Source organism: Stegodyphus dumicola, chromosome 9, assembly GCF_044657685.1.
Source record: "Stegodyphus dumicola isolate Sdum_Otavi_A_Nest chromosome 9, ASM4465768v1".
Classification (NCBI taxonomy): domain Eukaryota; kingdom Metazoa; phylum Arthropoda; class Arachnida; order Araneae; family Eresidae; genus Stegodyphus; species Stegodyphus dumicola.
Window position 1 is genome coordinate 96,297,717 of NC_140776.1, and position 20,994 is coordinate 96,318,710.

Genomic DNA, 20,994 nt, shown 5'->3' on the forward strand with positions numbered 1-20,994 from the left:
TATGGGACTGCTGAAATCTATTGTCCCGTTTTCTTTCCTCAGTAATATCACCCATAAAAGAAAAAGGAAGGCCATTTAGCAAGGCCGTGTTGTTAATGTAATACTATAACGGGTTATCGCAGGAATGTCTGAAAACGTCATCCTTCAGTTCTCCTTCGAGATTCAAGCGCGTCATCTAACGTTTTGTGAGGAAATGAGCAAAAAACAACAGCAAGGCTGTGAGTGTCTCAGCGCGAATTGGTTCATAACGTTTTTAAAAAGGTATATAGCTGCAGGCAGTCACCTTTATCTCCTTCGGAAGAAGGTTCAGTTTCAGTTTGTATTTGGGGGTCTCATTATCATTTGACTATTAATCAGCAAGGGCAATCATATAAAATCCGTTTTTGATCACATTTCACTGTTCTGATAAACAAAATGTTTATATTATAGAAGAGCAAAGAATGGCAAACTTTCAATCGATGCGTGATTTTTTTTCTATGAATTCACGGCGAACATATTTCTCAAGCTTTTCTAAGTGCTTTCTTGTGATAGAAAATTATCTAATAGTGTATGTCTAATTTATTTATCATGTCCGAGAAACTCCATTCAGAAGGTGGTTTAAATGTCATAAGTGGTTTAAGCCTAACTTGGTTTGTAGTTACACCTTGTCATGTCACAAAAACTGGTTTAAGCATTTTGGCTTAAAAGTTCTAACTTTTGTATTCTGACTTGGTTTAAGAGTCGATCAATCGGGGCGAAGCAAAAACCTGTTGAGCGGGAAAGCTGTAGACATATCCACGCATAATACGCAAATTCTCTATCTGGCTACGAGTCTCTATCTCGCAGGTGTGAAAGGAACCCTTGAATTTTATTCCTTACGACTATACCTCTTGTGGCATTAAACCTCCGTCGTAACGTAACATTACAGTCGGGTGAAGGTTATACATTCTAACTTTCACAGTTCGTCGTTTTCATAGTGTCTTGTTGTTGAGTGTATGTGCTGCTCACTTTCAAAAATTGTACAGCCAGGTTCAAATTTTTTAACCTCCGCTCATCGCTGCATGATTTATTGTCTACTTTATTAGCTTCAAGTGCTCTGTTGATGCCATTTGTTGTCTCCGTCACTTTGTGGCAAAAAATAATCTCATAAATGAAAAATAGAAGTTTTTGCTTCATTTTCACGTTTTGTTTGTACGATAATGTATCACTCAAGAACTTAAATGATTTCCAAGACCACATATTGCACATGTAAGGCCCATGCAGTAATATTTGATACCAATACACATTATATGCGTATTGGTATCAAGTATTACTGTGTTTTATATTATGAAAGGTTTTTAATACCAAAATACGACATTGTATATACAAAAGCTTAATAAATTACATTTATATTCTGTGTTATAAAAGTGCGTTGATTATCACCGTAAGAAGCTGAATAAAGCTGATTTCATATTTGTTTTTAATAGCATTTTGCAACAAAAGCTATTTTATAATAGTGTCATGAATAAAATACATTTCGAACATATTATTGCGCTCAGCTGCAAAATTCTAACTTTGCTTCTTGTGTATATTATCACCTGCACCAAAGATAAATATAATAAATAATAAATAATGATAATAATGAAATTTTATCATGAGATACAAATAGTTACCTTCTGGCTCTCTTTTTATTTCATTTATACGCTTCTATGTTTTTTTAATACTTAGATATTTTCCATCGTATACTGAGGGTTGATCGCTGTTGTTTTTAGCCAAATCTCAAACGTGTTCAATAATATTTGTGTCCATCTCGGTTAAGGGTTCAACAAATAAGAATATATTACTGTAACATAAACATGTTATGAGTAAGAGCATTGAAACGTCTACATTTAATGTTAGTTCTCCTGTGTTTGCAGAAGACTGATTCACGAGGGATTTTCTTCCGTGACATCAATGAAAAGCGGCTTCTTAGATTGGCAGTTTGCATATCTTGATTTTAGAGACATTGTGCGACTCTTTGGTGGTGATAAAGAACGGCTTTTCAGTTTTATTTGCGTTCAGAAATCAGCTTCTTAATAAAGTAAGATAAAGCTAATGAGTTGCTAGTGTGTTTTTATTTTTGATTTTAAACTTGTACAATTCCTAATAATTAAAAATACGTTTTTGTTAAGTTTTTAACTCCTTTCTAAAATAAAGAATGTTTAATTGCTAAAAATTTTAATTTTCAGATTTTAATCGAATTATCTATTTTGACCGTTCTCTTATCCATTTTGACTATTTTGTGTGACCTCTGTACGTTAGAGCATAATAAGACTCTTTATTCCAAAGCGAATAGTAAAATGGATTCAAAATAAGTTTTTTTCGTAATATCTGTAGTACGTACATATCCTCGTTTAATGCCAAAAGGATAAGCAATAGAACATTGGAATTATGTACATGGGACTTGCTATAACACCTAGTTGTGCACCCTATATATAATATACCCACCTCCAGGCTCACGAGACCCGAGCGGTAAAGTCTCTGAACACTGATAACTCGGTGCGGGGTTCGAATCACGGCGAATGCCCTGGCTGCATGGGCCTTTTCGTAGTTTATTTGCATATGCAACGAGTGCATATGAGCCATTGTCCCTTAGAAAGTCCTTCACCAATGCATCCCTCAGCTTAGGCAGGAGCCCTTGAGTGCTTTGTAATAAACCAAACATATACCCACCTCCCTTTTACCTGGCTTAAAAGTGCTTACTCGGCTTTTTTTTATTTCGAATCGTTGGTTGTAGTCGTATACTTCCAATTACAGAGATGTTTTAAATAGCGAAAATATCCATGTTTTGTAAAGTTCAAATTTTTTTTAAAAAAAGTAAATTTTAGATAAAAAAGAAAAAATAAGAAAACCTAACTTTTTATTCGATCCGTCAGTTACTATACGTATATTTGGGAAAGTTATAAACTCGTTAAGAAAAAATAAAAATGCAAGAAGTTTGACTCCCGTACGACAAAAATTGACCGGGGTGTTTAATTTCAAAATTGGAATTTCCGATGTCATTTCCAACTTGCCTTTAGGGATCGGTTAATTACATTAGCAGTTAGCATTATTTGAAGAAGTAGGTTTAACTGAGGTGGAGCAAAAATGTGTATTAATTTAATAGGCGGTATTAAGGAAGGCATATGCTGTCCACAGCAGAATTTTTTATTTGTGGAAGCAAAATGTGGTATGTTAAAAAATCAAGTGATAGTATAGTTATATTTTCTAAATACTTTGGAAAGCTTTGAATGATAATTGCGTTTTTGATTGTACAAATTTAGATTTTTTACTATCTAATACGGATGTTCTGGTTTTAAGGCAAGCTTCAATTTTAGCTATGCAAGATGTGTGTATATATAAACATATGCTACCGGCAAAGTTTGAAATCCGGCATTTCATAGAATGCCTAGGCGTTGCATATAATGCCTAAAACTAGCCGGTAATGTATGAAACGAGTCATATTTCACATATTTCCCAGACATATCTATGGAATGCGAGATGACAAACCGCCAAAGTATGAAATACATTTCCGATTTTTCGTTTCGAACAACCGAAACTACTTACCAGAAGTTAGTAAATGATGTAAAAAAGCCAAAATGAATGCTAAGAAGGAACCACGAGACTACTGGCTGCTGAAGTGCTAGGATATCATGTTTGTGGAAAATGAAATTACTTAATTCACCCTGTTAAAGAAAGCGTCAGTACTAGGCAGTATTACGTCACGGACGCTGAGTTATTTTCCTTATTTCATGAAAACTCATTTGAGACGTGACAGAATGTTTTATGAATTTTCAATCAAATACGAAAACTATACTCGTAATGATATTGAACTGTACCTTTGTGAGCCTTGCCAGGAAAACAAAGGGCATTCATGTGAAATTTATGATTGTTTCTGAGTTTAATTTCTGTTGTCAGGTAGATCTAGTCTCAGCCAGATAAAACTGCAAATTTCTTATGATGTATCCAGATCATTTCACTATTTTTTTTACTTATTTTGAATAACAGTTTTTTAATGCCACTCTTTTATTAATTTTTCAAAATAAAATTTGTATTTTTGAGGAATGAACTTTTTTTTAAGTAATAGCTTTATCACAACCTGTTTTTTCATACTTTGCCTACAGAGCATTTGTCATTGTACAGAATGCCTAGGTATTATATACAATGCGTGAAATGAAAGTATGTTAATAATTCTCATATTTCATGCTTTGTCTAAAATGTCCAGCATTATATACAATTCCTAGGGATTCTAGAGAATGCCAGTGTTTCGTATATATTAGTATATTAATAATATATATTAGTGTTCGCCAAAGTTAGGGATACCCTGTGGAAGAAAGGGGTATTGACTCGTATCCTTGTTACACGTGGGGAAAACCATGAAAACTCTCATACAGCCAGCCCGTTCTCCAGGAATCGATAAAAGTTGTGTTAATACCGCTTTTATTGATTAATTTATTATTAATCGATAAAAGTTGTATTAGCCAGGAATCGATAAAAGCTGTACATGGATTTTTTAGCTATATAAGCTACAAGCTTCTATTAATAATTTTTAAACAATTGAAATCGTTTAAATATATACAGTTAGCTTCAAAATTATTCATACGATAGTCAAAGAAGTTGAAAACCCCCTTGTTGTTATTTGCAAGGAAAAGGGTATACTATGCATTTACTCGTAGTATTATTTTCACGTACTGGAAATATTAGACAATAAAAGAAAAATGGGAAACAAAAGTAAATTCTTTTTTATTTCCACTTGAAATAAAAAAAACAAACTAGAATCTTGGTTCTAATTGAACGCATCAAAAATATTCATAACTAGGATCCAAAACAATTATTTACACATAATTTCTTAATTTTTAACTTAAGTAAATTTTATGAGACTTAATTTAGATTTGGTTGGATAACCTTTAGCTTTCTTGACTACTCTATATCTTCTATTGAATTAACTAAATTTTTACAAAATTTTGAAGTAATTTTGTCCCATTTCTCTTGTAAAGCTTTTTGTCAATAGCATATTACTGGAAATTCGATGAATCTTTTTTTTTCAAATGTGCTCATACATGTTCATATAACAATTGCATCTGGTGACTGAGGAGGGGTATTTAATTGACTGTGCTCTTTTCACGAAAGCTACAACGCGGTATCCAAAGCTGTCTGCTTCAAATCGCTGTCGTGTTGAACTACAAAATCACATCCCAATCCCATTTCTTTTAGAACTCTTTTAGAAAATTTCTTTTAATCATGGAAATCTGTAACTATTTTTCCTTCGACAAATGTTAGTTTCTCGATTCCATAAGCAGAGATACAACCCGAAACTAGTATACTGCCACCATTTCATTTTACTGTGGCCCGTAAGTTTTTCCATTGAAGTGAAATCCTAGCTTACGCCGTACTTTAAGATTTCCATCAAGTCCAAAAATATTAAATTGAAATTTATGACTGAATATAGCCTTATTTTAAAATTCTAGAGATGAATTTGTTATTTGTTTGCAAAAAATAATCTTATGTTTACTTTGAGGCCAGACACATAGAACTTTTTCCGAGCATATCACTTGTGAAAAATCTTGCTCATTTATTGATGATTGTTGAGCTGGAAACTACGGTGCCATATTCTTGTTCTAACTTGCCAAATGTTTGTATCTGTTTTGGGGCTGGGCTGAAAAATGCAAAATTTACTTATTTATTTCAAAATAAGTCTTTTTCCTTGGCGTTAATATTTGAGCATGTCCACTGAAAGGTTTTTTGCAAGATTTCTGCATACTTTATACTTTCTTTTTAATTATACTAGGAGTTGTAATAAAGCTTTTACGTAATTTTTTTCCGCTTTCACTGTAAGTTTTCTTTTTTACCAATTTAATAGCTAATTTTCTTTCTTCTAATGTTCTTTACCTTATTAACCATAAATGACAAAATAATTGAAAATATAGCGAAATTCACGTGTAAAAGTTTTCAAAATAGTTAATTGCTATAGTAAAATGCAATCAGATGTCTTTTTAAATTGTATTGACCCAGCAGAGAGGTTATGATTATTTTTGACATTCGCCTGTAATACAAATTAACATTTAATTAAATTAACATTTTAACAAATTAACAATAATTTTGCTTATTTTACGAAAATATAAACTGTGGAGATTTCCAGTTTAGTTTATAAAATCAAAATATGTTCATAATAAATAAAAATAATAATTATTAAAATTATAAAATTAATTTTATGCATTTCTTACAATAAAATTTTTTTATCAATGTATGAATACTTTTGACACTGACTGCATATAAGTATAAATGAAGGTGACAGACACAGTAAGTTTAAGATAAATTTAACATACTAAGGCTATTTTCCTAAGGGTAGGAATACCATCTTCGAGGACTTTCTAAACAGTACTAGCTCGTATTTATAGTGCATTATTTCAAAACACCTTTGAAAATCATTTGTTGTCATGACCTTTCGTATCCGAGCCGTTTTTTTCGGGTAATTTGCTCATGAACTGATTTGTTCGTGATAAGAGGTTTTCATGAGCAGAGGTTTCATTCTACAGAAAAGGAGTCACCTAATACAGCAGACATTTTATTTTAAACAGTTTTTACAATTTGTTTTCTCGGTCTTTAATGTAAGATCATTGGTGGTACTTGCAGGAATAAAATCAAATCACTATTTTGAATTTACCATAAGGAATACAAGTGATTTTATACCCTGAAGCGGAACAATTGCGGTTTTTCTCATTTGTGGACATATTGTGTTATTTTTAAATCTATAAATTGATTGCAAAGACATTGAAATTTCCGAGAGCAGGAATTTTGAAAACCAACCTTTCTTTCGACATAGATTGAAGCCAAGATTTTCCAGTAGTAGAAAGACCGACTATAATATCGCAAAAAACAAGCGAGGAAAAAATACCATGCGTTTCGTACATTCCTTCTATAACTAAAAGATAACTGAGGGTAAGGGGGGAGACCAGTTACCCGGGTATGAAAGTGGTGATGAATTTCACTTTTTTGTTAAAAGAAAGTTTGAAAAGTATACGCTGTCTACTAAAAAGCAAGGACAAGTGGAAGGGCTTACTATTAGCTTAGTTGGTAAGATCGCTGAATACTGGTAATTCGATCCGCTTCCGAAATTTGTCTTCAGAAAAATGGACCAGCAATGATTGATAATGGAGAATTTATAAGTTTCCAACCGCTATTCTTACGCTCTTTGTTGCGAAATTTCAAGTCTCTTCTTGTTTGATCTATGCATATTAAACTATACTAGTAAGGAATCCTATTTATATCTGAAATGGAGTCTTAACGTTTGCTGCGGATTTTCTTGAGAGGAAAGAAAAATACGTGAAAAGGTAAATTTAAGTAATGGTGTAGTTTCTTATGTAGGAATGGGGAACTTATTGCGTTTTAATACCAGATACACGCGATGTGCTCTAAAAACTCTAATACTACATTACAAGGTATTCGTAATGCTTGCGTTATAGAAATGTAATTTACCTGAGCCACAAAATGCCTTCAAAAATCAGTTCATATGTATAATCAGAGGCGAATTAGAGTAGTTTTGAGGCATTAAATATTAGTTATAATGCTACAGAATAATTAACAATAGGCAGGAACTTAAAAAAAACACTTTATGAAAATCTCCCAAGCAGATTGATGGATGTATAATCCGAAGCTGATGATGTACGTACGGCTTCCCTAACGCAGCGAATTTGTCGCAACTTTTGAAGCCTTAGTTGTGATTGGAAAGTGAAAACATGTACCCGTTATTTCTTTTCTAGCAGGTTTCCTCTTTTCTTTTATCTAAATAAACCGGATAGTTTAGAATCTGTAAATGTGTGTTAAATAACAACAGTGAATTTGTTTGTTTGAATTTGGGCCTGAACTTCATGATTTGAATGACTATTATAAATATCGTAGCGTTAGGGCAATTATAATGTTTTTTAGTACTCTGAGCATGTCTTTTAAAAAACTGGTACAGCACGATTAGCAACACTTATTTTTGAAATGGTGTCGGATTATGTGATACGAAACACACTGAAGCTTCGTTTGGCATTGGGGAATTAATTTCTAGTTGTTCTTTTTATTTAACATCGTTTAAACCCATTTACAGGGAAAACGTAAATTTTTATTTATATGTGTTTTTATAAAAGCTTTCCAAAGATATTGTTTTTTTTAATGGATTTGTATGTGGAATATTAAAGATAAAAGAAAATTAATTCTTTTTATCTTTCTTCTTGAAAATTATCCTCTCACCCATAAGCGTAACAATTTGATGCAATATATTTTTGGACACGTATGTACATCAATACAAAAATTTTATATTCCTTTATTTCCTTTATTGAAAATTTTAAGAGATCTTCAAGTAATAATACAATGTAAGCCTAAAAATTATAGGCTATATCTTTCAAAGTTTTGCAAAAACAGAGATTGTAATAGAACGACAGAAATATTTCCTCTTAGAAAACGTATATTCTGAAGTTGCAAATGGTAAAGTTATAACTGTTCCACGGTATATGGCCCTTTTATAACTCGACAGATATCAATGCGATAGTCAGTTATTTCCAAGCACGTCTCATCATGACCATGCTAACAGTCACAGTGGCTATTATGCATTTAAGAACATGAAAACTTGTACGGAGGGAAAAAAAGAAACTCGGTTCTTGATATATAAGAAGTAATTATATAAAAACTAATCTGGAGTTATTGCGTGTACTTAAAGCAACAAGAATCAGCGTAAAATTCCGATGGTTTAAATATAGAACCCTGTTCTTTAGCTGCTTGAAATTTATGAATATTCTGCTGATCCTTGCTGTCTTAGCACTTCCAATAATCGTTATTTGGCGTGTTATTTAACTCATATAATCTAGACCAGCGATTCTCAACCGGTGGTACGCACATGAAAAGTAGGTGGTACGCAAAGAAACAAAGTATTTTTAACTATTGAGTTCGAAAATCTCGTGAAGACAACGAACATTTGATAGAAATTTCCTGTGATCGGACTCTAACTGAAGATTTCAAAAAGAACACACTCGTTAACCTTTGGCTGAAACAAAAAATGAGTTTCAAGGCATCTCAAATAAAGTTATTAAAGTTTTACTGCCTTTTTGCACAACCTATTTGTGAGAGCAAGAGTTTTCTTCTATGTTTATTTGAAAATAAATGCTGAACAAAATTAAAAGTGAATCCTAATTTACGGTTAAAGCTAAGTGAAATAAGGCCATACATGAAGAAATGAATCTCTGTTAAACAGACCCAAATTTCGCACTAAATATTGGAATTTAAGTATTATAATTTAAATTCTGATAATTAAAATGGTACCCAATTTTTAATCTAACGCATTTTATCTGCGCATATTTAACATAAATAGCCAATACGTTGTGCAAATGGCAAAATATATATATTGTTTTAATATTGAGAATTTGAAAAATAATCATTGTAAAATGTAGTGGTGTTACTAAAAGTTTTTCAATTTTTGTTTAGATGGTACGGGTTAGTCAAAAGGTTGAAAACCGTTGATCTAGACTTCTTTTTAGTCAATGTGCCAGAGCTATGTTCTGGTCTATTGAACTGCTAACAGAGTGCTGAGGCACCTTATGCTAATTTTTTATCCTTCACTCATTGACAGGCTTGGATTTGGCTGACAGGCATGGGTGGCGAAGTAATAGATTACAAGTCCTATGTGACTGAGCGTTGCCAAAACGTATTACGCAAAAGCCCCATAGACGTACCTGCTGAAGAACCGTTACGCTTACTGGAAAATAACCCTAGTAATTTTCATACTAGTACTTTCAAATTAAAAAAATCACGGTCACAAAGTACTGTCATATACAAAACATTGCATATGAGCCCATTCTCAGTAGTGTGAAATTACTATTTTAGGAGTAATTTTTGCAAATTTTATCCAGCTTTTGTATTATACTGAATGTTTGATCACAATAAAGTTCTCTGAATCAACTCGCAGAAACATTTTACAGACACACAGAAATATTTCACCGACACGTTCATGATGTGACCAGCACTTACTGTTGCAATAATTGAACAATAAAATTAAACCATTTAAGGCTTGTACATGAACTGTAATTAATATATTTGAGATCAAAACTTGACCTTGGGTAGTCACTGGCCAACTTCATTTGATATGGAAAATAATGCTATCTGATGATGCAATTAGATAATGAAATTACTTAATGAAATTTTAATTTTTATGTGTTTCGGAATTTGATGCGTTTAAGTGTATAGTATGGCATTCACTCAAATGTGGTTTGCCTTGTCAGTTATTTTGTTTTCTCGTACAAAGCTGTAAATTGCCCTTTAAAATACGCGGTATGGAATAAATACAGTTGTGAGGTGATATTCGAATGAAATATGCGATTAAATATCATAAAGTAAATAGAAGTTTTCTCTTGCTTTGCAGATTAATAATATGTTGCTTTATCCGTATTGCGATAACATGTAAACAAAAGGTATTAAATTTTATTTCTTATGGAGGTTAATTTCGCCAAGTTATTTATACGAGAAGAAATTTGCTTCGTTTAGTGATACTCAGGTTTGAATTGGTTATTGCTGTTAAATACTAACTTCCTTCCTGGAGGAAAAAAGCAGAGACCATTTTATTTCTCAAGCCTTCTGTCTACCATTTTCAAAACAAAACGTTTAGTAATTAGACGTCAAATATCCAGTCTTTAGTTGAACGATTATTATAACTCCTTCTCTAGTTAATGTCGATTGTCCTAAGTGATCGATAGAATTGTTTTTCACGATTAAACTTCAGTGAACTATGATTGGATAAGTTGCACGAGAAAGGGAAGATTCTTTCTTTTAGCTTATTGCATGATTTAAACTGTTGTTTCGTTTCTTTGCAACGGTTACTTTGATGGTATATTCATAAATAGTTGGAAAGATGTATCATTTTATTCAGTATTGCTTAAAAAGAAGATGTTTTGTTCAAAATGAAATTGAAATTACTGCGTAAAATGCAGTTTAATAGATTTCTGCATAGTTATTAAAGAAACATATTAATTTTACAGCTGGGATAAGTTCAGATTTAAACTAAATGGTAGGAATATTTTTCTAAATTTGATGCCATTTTGAAACTGATGTTGTCCAGATTTGAACATAACTGTGTGCTAGATTCTAATGAAGTTAAAATTTATTGCTAAGTAACTCAATTTAATTTTTGTTCATGATCACGTGTAATAATTGCTTTTTCTGGAAACGGAATAGTTTGATGGGTTAATAGAGATTTTCTGACAAGAATTACCACATTTCTTGGAACTGGAATGTTTTTCTGATGAAATATGAGATTTTTCTTAAATTTAAGTTTCAATTTTGTTTTTCTTAAATTAGATTTTTTCCGAAACACAAAGTAATTGGATAACCTCTCTTCTTATTGTTGTTGATTACAAATTGCGTACCATTTCTTTGAAACATACTTTTGTAGAGGATAAGTATTGTGATAGACAGTGTAACGCAGTTTTATTTTTTTATCATAAAAAGTTAATACTCAAGTAAATGGTCATCCAGTAAGAAAGATATGATTTTAAAAATTATGTAAAATAAAAATATTTTAGCTATATGATATTAAAAACTATTTTTGCAATCTTAGTCTATTAAAGCGCTGTTTAAGGATATTATGCTTTTCATAAAGCATCATTTAAGTGTCCACCTCGACTTACTGCACACTAGCAAATTCAATGACTGTATGTCGGGCCTAATGTCACGATGTTCGATGGCCTAATGTTCGATATTTATTCTTACTGCTTCAAGGGCTTGTAGTTTGTTCGCATAGATAATTGATTTCAAATAACCCCACAAAGTGTAAGTTAAATCGCAACATCTGGGAGGCCAACGTTTAGTTAATTATCCGTTCACAGAACTTTTTCGCAATACGTCGACAGTGTCGTTAGCAGTATGACATGGGTCACGTTCTTTTTGGAACCAGATGTCCTCCAAATCTGGTTATTATCAATCAGTATCGCTCACCACTCACTATAACTGCATTTTCTTCCTCGTTTGGGGGGGGGGAAGAAAAGATACGATGATGTCATTATGCCATAAACCACACCATACCGAGACCTTTTAAGACTAAAAGTGTTCTCGTGGATTGTTTTTACACCAAAACTGTCATTATGTTTTTAACATATCCATTCAAGCAAAAATCTAAGAAGATAATTTTTTCCCAAAATTAACGTTCTTTAACCTTCCATTTAGTCGTGGTGGACTGTCAAAGCATACTGAATCGAAATAAAAATTAGTGACAGCGATAGCGTTTTAAACATAGTTGCCATTTCGTTTTTAAATCGTATTAATCCTTTTGAAATATCCTTCAGCCGCCCAGCCGGTATGATGGTTTGTGATGCTAATTGCCATACCGATGGGTCTGGTTCGAATCCCGGAGAAGACATGGATGTTTGTAAGCATAATAGTGTCTGTTCATCAGGGGTGTACTCAAAATACGTGGCGTGAAGAAAGTTCTCTCGAGAGGTTAATGGCTGGAGATAATAACTGTACGGCCTATTGTGAAATTCTGGTATCCCTTTCACTTCTAGTATCTGCACCTGGAATAACACTTATAAGAACCTTTGTTAAGAATATTTTGGCTGTTTAAAATTAAGATTAATAAAAGTATATGAAAAACTCAATTTATCAAATATTTTTATTACACTTTATTTTAAACAATCCGAACCTCTAAAAATGTTCATTCTTCATAACTGTGTACAAGCGAAATGCAGTGCTTCTATTTACATGAGTTGTATGAATGTTTCGAAAAGTTTAAAAAATAAAGGATGTAAATTAAAGTGTAACAGAGCAGATATTAGACCTTGTGTAATTGAAACGCTTATTTGTGTCCGTCGTTTTAACAGGGAAGGCATTATCACCTGAGATGTATCAGTTATCTAATAAAGTTAAATCGAGGGAAGGTATCGTACTGATCCTAATTGTAAATAAGAATTGATCATGTCTGTTATAAAGAGGAATAGATGTTTAAAAGAAAAAAGGTAGATTTAGCGCACTATCTGTCAACGACGATTTGGACAATTACTTGTTGTCAACAGCCGGTAAAATTCAAGTTTCCGATAGAGATAAACGTGTTTACGAAAATCGAAGCAGTCAAAGACGATAGCTCTCTAATCCTAAGTAAAATATAAAAATGAAACAAAAGCTGTTCAAAGCCTACCGACAAAATGTTATTTTAAAAAATCTTATCTCTTCAATATTAACTCAATATTCATTCACCAGAAACCCCATAAATACCAAATCAGCTTTTTAGAAATCAAGAATTAGCTCTTAAAGTCTTAACATAAACTTTTATCATCTTCTTATAGAAAAATTACAGTATTTTCGAAACATTTAACTTCTTTGTACGAAGTAAAGAAATGTTGTAATAAGAAAACATTTCTAGTTTCAGATTTTTAACGGAAACGGAAATATCCATTTTGACCGTTCCCGAACTCATTTTGACTATTTATTTTATTTTATTTTATTTATTTATTTATTTTTATTTTTATTTTATTTTATTTATTTATTTATTTATTTATTTTTTTTTGCGTGATCTCTGTAAGTATGGACAGAATAAAGGACTCTTTATTCCAAGAATCCTCGAGTACTTATTTACAAAATTCTTTATTCAAAAGATTTTTTTTTCGTGACGTCTGTACGTACGCATGTATCTCGCATAACTCAAAAATATCAGCTTTAAATCGTTGAAATTTTGTATATAGGACTACTATAGCATCTAGGTTAGCATCTCCCTTTTCTATTCAATCGGCAGTACCCAAATTATTATATGTATATACCCAACCCCTTACCCGCCTTAAAAGTCCTTCCCCGGGCTTTATTTTTGCAATCGCTAGTCGTAGACACATACACTTCCATTTACAAAAGTGTTTAAAACGAGGAAAATACTCAAGTTTTGGCAATTTCAAATGTAAAATAAAAATTTTGCACAAATAATGAAATCTTAGTTTTAATACGATCTCCTGGTTCCTATATTTACGTTTGGGAAAGTTTTTTACTCGCTATGAAAGAATATAAGAAGTTTAGAATACCAGATGTTTTACTCCTGTACGACAAAAATTAACGGAGATATTTAATTTCAAAATTTGCACTTTTATATGTCATTTTCAATCTGCCGTAAGAAATCGGTTAATTAAGTTAGAACAATTCTAAGAGATAAATTTAAATGAAGTGCGTCAAAAAATGTGTGCAATTTATTAAGCATTACAAAGAATTCATATGGTGTCCACAGCAGGTTTTTTTTTAACTTAACAGTATGTAATGTTGCGAGAACATAGCTCAAGAAGTTATTATTATTTTGTCCTTGCTCACATGTTACTCAATTTTCGAAACTTTTCCATTAGTAGCATATAATGTCGCGGAAACCTATCTCGAGATATTATTTATTGGCAACCTAAACTCTGATCAAGCAGTGTGATTACTCTAAAAGAAATCGAGTCAGTTTGAAATTACCTTTCATAAATAACTTATATTGAGGCTGAAATACAGCTGTTTTCTTGGACATAACAGAAATATGATGAGAAATATCAGCATTTCACAAAGCTCTTAATTCCTTGTCTATTACCAATGATAATATTTGATATGTAGATATATTCGACATACATATTATACGTCAAAATTGTTGTTGTTGTCCTGTCCATATTACATGCCGGAGTCTGCTCCAAAGATAGGTTGGACTTCTGTTTTTCACCCCAATCTTGAGAGAGAGCATCCCCAGGCGATGGTCCGGCGTCTAACACACCCCTCCTCTTCCAGCAAACCACAAGAGAGGACTTTCGGCTCGTGGCCGTATGGACACTATACACTTAGAAATATCCATGTCTTCTGCGGGATTCGAACACTGGCCCTTCGGTACCACGGTAGGTTTCCCTAGCCACTATACTGTCTGGAAGACATATATACGTCGAATTTACGCAGAGTATAAATTATCAGTTTATCTATAATTAAATATTTGGAAAAAAAAATAAAGAAGAAAAAGAAAATATGAAAGGATTTTAGCGTCGCACCGGAAGATTTGCTAAGGTTTGTCTGCTTTCGCTGAGTATCGTAGGTCACTAATCTGATCTTGGGCTCATTCCTGCTAACACAATTTCCTTGTCTTTGTTACTTTATTATTAAACATAGCATTCTTTCCACTTACGCCTCGTACGGTTCAAGAGGAAAATCACATAAAAGCAGCTTATCATTAGAACTCCAGATAGTGTTAGGAGTTATCATAATTTTTATATACTTATAATATTATTTCTTTTTGAAAGCTAGGCACTCAAAAGCAGCTTAACAGAATTATTAAAAAAAGAATATAATGATTGAGTTTAACTTGTGTTATTTATATACAGACATCGTTCTAATTAGGTATTGACTTGAATGGAGTTTTATTTAAATCAATCAGATTAAAAAAGTACAAAATATATTTCCAAGAACTGCGTTTATGCTTTTCAATCACTTGATTTGCTACTCGGTAGCCAAAATTAAATTTGAAAGTTAAATATCTTACGCTTTATGAATGGCAATCCGCTGGTGCGTAAGAGATAATAAATACTCCATTTGCGCAGTAGTAACACATTCACATTGCTTTAAAATAGCCAATTTTATGGATTAAAACTGAAAAATAAATATGTAGCATTTTGCCAAATGACTACAATCCGGCCCGCTGGAGATAAAAATGCTTTATTTCAAAGTGCTGTTACTTTTCGCTTTCAAATGGCTGAATTTGTTAAACAAAAATTCGTTAAATTTATACAATATATGAAATAAGTCAAAAACTAAAACGAAATTCAAAATCTGAGCTTCGAGATGGTCCTGTTCGGTGAAGGACTACATGTATTAAAAATGTAGTGGCTCTAGGTGCCATCTTTTTTTTCAGTGCGAAGAACATACATACATTATATATATACATAAATATTCTTTATTATTTATTATCTTTAATAGAAAAACATCACGATAACATTTGGTGGCAACAATTTAAAAAGCGACATGGACAAAAAGTGAGTTTTTAGATTGATAACACCTTCGATGTTAATTAAAAAGAAATTGTATGAATTCCTTAATAACAATGCTTAAATATAGTATATAATGATTTTGGCTGAAAACACACTGAAAAAGGAAATGTGTTAGAATAGATTTTTCATTTTGAACTCAAAATTTCCTTCATAAACTAATTCGTTGTCAGTTGTAAGGGGAAACACATTAGAGTTTCCTTGAAAGAGTAAGATTTTATTTACGAATTTCACGTCTGATCGTCTGTAGACGTACATGAATAAAAAAAGTCATTTCTATTAATGTTTACTGAATACAAAATTGGCTGCAAAACATTGTATAATCGAAGTTATTTATCTCAGTTTGACTGGCGTTTTATGAATACGGTTTCGGATAGCTGGGATTTTGTTGAATTTTGATCCATAAAGATGTCTGGATACGAACTAGCCGAGTCAAAGTTCATTAAACTTTCTTCTTTAATTTAAAAAATTAAATAAATGCTGTAGAAATATTTTTAAGCAGTACATAGTTTTACGCAATAAAATAGTACAGTTGAAAAAAGAATGTTTTAAAATATAGAAAAAATAATTCTGGAATTTTGTCAGATGTATTATATTATTAGATTTAAATGATTAAAAACAGTTGCAGAAGAGAAACCTGCGTCTAATCGCGCTCGAAATCGATAGTCTTTGCTAAAGCTGTGTCTGATCACCCTCGAAATCGAATAGTGTTTGCTTAAACTGAGATTGCTGCTCCGCCTAATTTTACATTGGCGTGTTTCTTTTCCATTTGACTTACCTATATATTGTTTATTAATATTTAACGAGATCCTTTACGTATAGTGAATGGATGATGCTCTTATCCAGGTGAGAAAGTGAATAGATGATGCTCTCATCATTTACTTGGACTACAAGCGGTTGAGCGGTGAAGTCACTGAATGGAGTATATAAACCTGGATTCGAATCCGGACGAACGGGTTGTCTCCATGAAATTTTCCCCCATATGTAACGTGGATACATGCCAATTTCCCCCCAAAATTAGTTTTTTGAGGAGCCCCTTCTCCATAGGCAGAAAGCCGTCTAGTCGCTTTACCTTAAGTAACCTAACCAATCACCTGTCGATTTGGACTTAGTGTTCGTCAGCAAATGTTGACAAGTGACCATGAAGATTGTTGTTGACAACCGTGCTGCACATGTTTCTTTAACAAAATTACGTAAAAGTTTCGTAAGCTTGTGAACTTTAGAACTGAAGCATCCAGGCAGTAGAGAATCTGATCGCTATACACGCTGTCCAAAGAGATGTGAATTATTTTATTACATGCTTCGCCACTAGACACTATATGGAAAGGGAGAGATGTCACGTGGAGGACTTTTTAACATAAATGGTCTCGTATCCACGTTACAAATGAAAAAAACCACGAAAATTCCCAATACAGCCAGCTCGTTCGACGGGACTCGATTCCCGGATCGAATTACCAGTGTTCAGCAGCTTTTAGTGCTCGGCGGGCCTTTGGCGGGCTAAGACATATGAACTAGAAACTTACTGATTATATGCATTCAGCTGTCGACGTCTTAGAATGTATTTATAGTACACGGAGAGAATCGGAAGTATCACTTCCTACAAAGAACCGCCCTCAGGCGAAGGGTTGGAGTCCATTTGCCAAAAGTTCTCTTCACAGCAATACGATAGATGCACAGTAAATTTCCTGAATAGAAGAAAAGTCTGATAACATAACATTTTCAAAACTTAAGGCTAAAATTGTGTAATATCGTAAAATCGGTTTTCTTTCCCTGTTGAATGTAATATTTCCCCCCCCTCCCTCGGCTAAAAAAATTCAAGTCATTGAAAGACATAACGAATGAAAAAAGTTGCATATACTAATCCTGCAGACATATTTAAAGAACAAATCTTGTTAGTGTATATATATATATATATATACATACAGTAGTTGGCAAGGATCAGATTATTCTTGGTTATGATTACATCAAAAGTTGGCTTACGCTTAGGTGCGACGTCCTAATCGCTAGATTTCAATTCAAATAAATATTTAATATATAGATTATCATATCTTATTTCAAAATTCTGAACTTATCCGACGGCGTATTTTGGCAAATTTCTTTCTTGCTAAAACTGATTTTTTTTTTTTCAATCTGCAAATATACTGTTTTAAGTTTACTTTCAAATTTCTTTACATTTAATCACTTATTTATAACACATTATCCAAGTAACTTACCTTTTTTAATGTTTGTTTCAACATTTGCTTAGTACGGACACGTGTGGATACAGCAGAAGATCGAATACTAGATTTCCCATTAGAATATTTCTATTCTTACATTTTCTCACTTTTAAAGAACCTGCCTGCTTTCCAAAATGTTTTGCATAATGCACATCAGATCTCATAATACATCAGAAGAGCTTCTTGATTTATTTCCGAAATTTAATTCCTTTACTACTTAAGAATGTTTTTTTAATTATTTTACTCGTATTTCATTTTAACCTAAAAATAGAAAAATATTTAGTTTGTTTTGATCTACTTTCAGTCACTATCTACCATTCATTCTGAACCTGCATCTTTAAATTTTTCCATCGATGGTACCAGTCTGTCTTCAAGTGCTCCAGCAGGTGAGCGATGGCAACACAAGGTGTCTGCTATCCACCGCAATACAGAAGGACCACAAGCGTCTCAACAGCCCACCAAGTATAACAGCGGCAGGGCTCTGCCTCCTCTCCCCTTCCTCCGAACTGGCCACAGCGGAGGATTTAGTCTCAGGGACCACACTGGAGCCATAGATTGTGAAAGTCCAACAAGTAAGACTTTTTTTTTGTATGCGATATTACCATGGAAGTAAGAATAAAAGGAGGGGCCAACCTCGCATTGCAAGTGAAGCACTGCTCCCAGTTTATTGAGGTTTCCAGATGTTTCCAGATGACGCGTTTTTTGTTTACATCCAGAGCTTCATTGACAGTGCTTTAATAGTGTCTCCACACACGACAGTTCCATACAAATCGAAAAGCGGGACATTTCCGCGTAAAAGAAACATTCATTGTTGGATTCACAATAGAAATTTGTATAGTTTCGTTATTGATATTCACGCAAAATTCGCATCTTGGTTATTTTTCGATAACTTTATTATTAGGTACTTTTCCCGTCTTCCTAGCGTGCCTTCGTGGTGTAGAAGCTCTGCACACTGCGCCAGTATTCCAGAGGTCCGTGGTTCGATTCCCGGCGCAGGCGATTGCTCATTTTTCATCTCTCCGGCTTTTTTAATTAACCTAATGTCTTTACAGTGGCGCCGGAACTAAAAAAGCATGTTGGATGATGATTCTCCTCACCCAGTATTTTTCGATTGGGTCCTCTAAAACCCTCAGTCCCCCTTTAAAAGGGGGAGTATATAAGGAATTTCTTCCGTCTTCCTAGTGTCCTTCGTGGTGTAGTGGCTCTGCACGTTGGGCCGGTATTCAAGAGGTCCGTGGTTCGATTCCCGGCGAAGGCGTTTTCCAATTTTTCATCTTGCCTGCTTCCAAAAAATACCTAATGTCTCTACAACTTGCAACAGCGATTTTACGGTACCTTTAAAATTGTTTACATCTTTCTATATTCTTGATAGAGTATTCGCTACTTTCATTTTATGTTCCAAACAACAAAATGTTTTAAATAAAATACATGTTTTGTCATCTAAATATTATCATTTTATTTTTATATAACTGCAAAATAATCATTTTGGGTTTACACTTTGGATTAACTAAAAAATTAAAAAAAAAAAAGTTCTGTCTTTCTTTTTTTAAATTTTATTTAGCAATAAGTTTACCTAATGACTAAATGTAATACAAAATTATGAAAGAAAAATCTTTTTCATTGTAAATTATAGTAAATTACTTTACTCGAAAAAGATGGTGAATGAACAGAGATTAAATATTTGAACATGCAGAAAATGAAATATATTAAATATATATGGGTATTTGTGCATATGCTTTTAAAAAAGCATGTATCTGCCTTTAACAAAATACGTAAATAGTTATTAAATTATTTATAAATTTATTTGGAAATGAAGAATTTATTCATTGATAAACTCATGTGAAAGCTACTGTAAAGAAATTTAGTAATTAAATATATCTAAATTTATAATGATTACAAATATTATCTAAATATATAATAAACTTAACATTTAAATGTGAACATTAATTGAAATTCTGTTGACAAATACGTTTATAAAACTATTTAAGCAAGAATTGCTCGTATTGGAAAGCAGTCTGTTAAAAGGTATTATTGTAAAGCAAATTCTATGAGATGCGCATTTAAGGAAGTAGTAAAGAAGAGTTTTTAGAATATGTATTGTTGAAAATTAAGATTAAAAAAATCTGATAAGTATTAAAGTTATTTCCATACATAATAACTCGGTTGCAAGATTTAAATAATATTTAAAAATATCCTTTTTTTGTTCCCTTTCAGAAATATTCAGAGAAATTTAAGTACATGGAAATCAGCGCCAATCTTTAACGTATTTCACATTAAAATAAATGGTGCTAATTTGAAATGAACCGAACAGAGCATTAATTATAAACTGAATCATATTTTCGATTTAAAAAATGCCTCAGAAGCTAAAAAATCATCTCATATTTGAGAAAGTATTTTAGAAAAAGCTCTGTAAATAGGAAAGCAATAATGCGTCATTTTACTATTAATAATACAATAAACTTTAATCTTAATTTTTGTAATCCTTAACCGAATAAAATCGAATTACCTTGAAATATTTTCTAATATAATTAACGAAAACTTGTGAAAATATTTCATTCAAATTAAACTTTTCTGGAAAAGATATTGCATTTAATTCCGTTCAGAATAAAATGTTTAAAAATGCAGTCTTTTCACATACTTAGGACTCTAAAATACTGTAGAAAAAGCAAATATATACATTTATACGTATATTTACGATGTAATTAAAAAATGATTACAACCGATCATGTCAAAACCCATTGATCCCTTAATAGCAAGTCACTGAATGTTTTGGTCTCCACGAAGTAATCTCCACTGCTTCAAAGCAG

At 32.4% G+C, this 20,994-nt stretch overlaps 1 protein-coding gene across 6 annotated transcripts in view; it reads left to right on the top strand.

Moving 5' to 3' along the window:
• Nucleotides 1-20,994, top strand: part of LOC118181347 (rho GTPase-activating protein 18-like) — a 488,818-nt gene that overhangs the window by 146,387 nt on the left and 321,437 nt on the right. For all 6 annotated transcript variants that reach the window (XR_004756872.2, XM_035350495.2, XM_035350489.2 and 3 more), the window contains one exon: nt 18,492-18,759. Coding sequence is in view for 5 of the 6 variants with exons in the window: in XM_035350495.2 (XP_035206386.1) it covers nt 18,492-18,759 (268 nt within the window). In the remaining variant the exon portion in view is untranslated. The remainder of the gene's footprint in view (nt 1-18,491; nt 18,760-20,994) is intronic.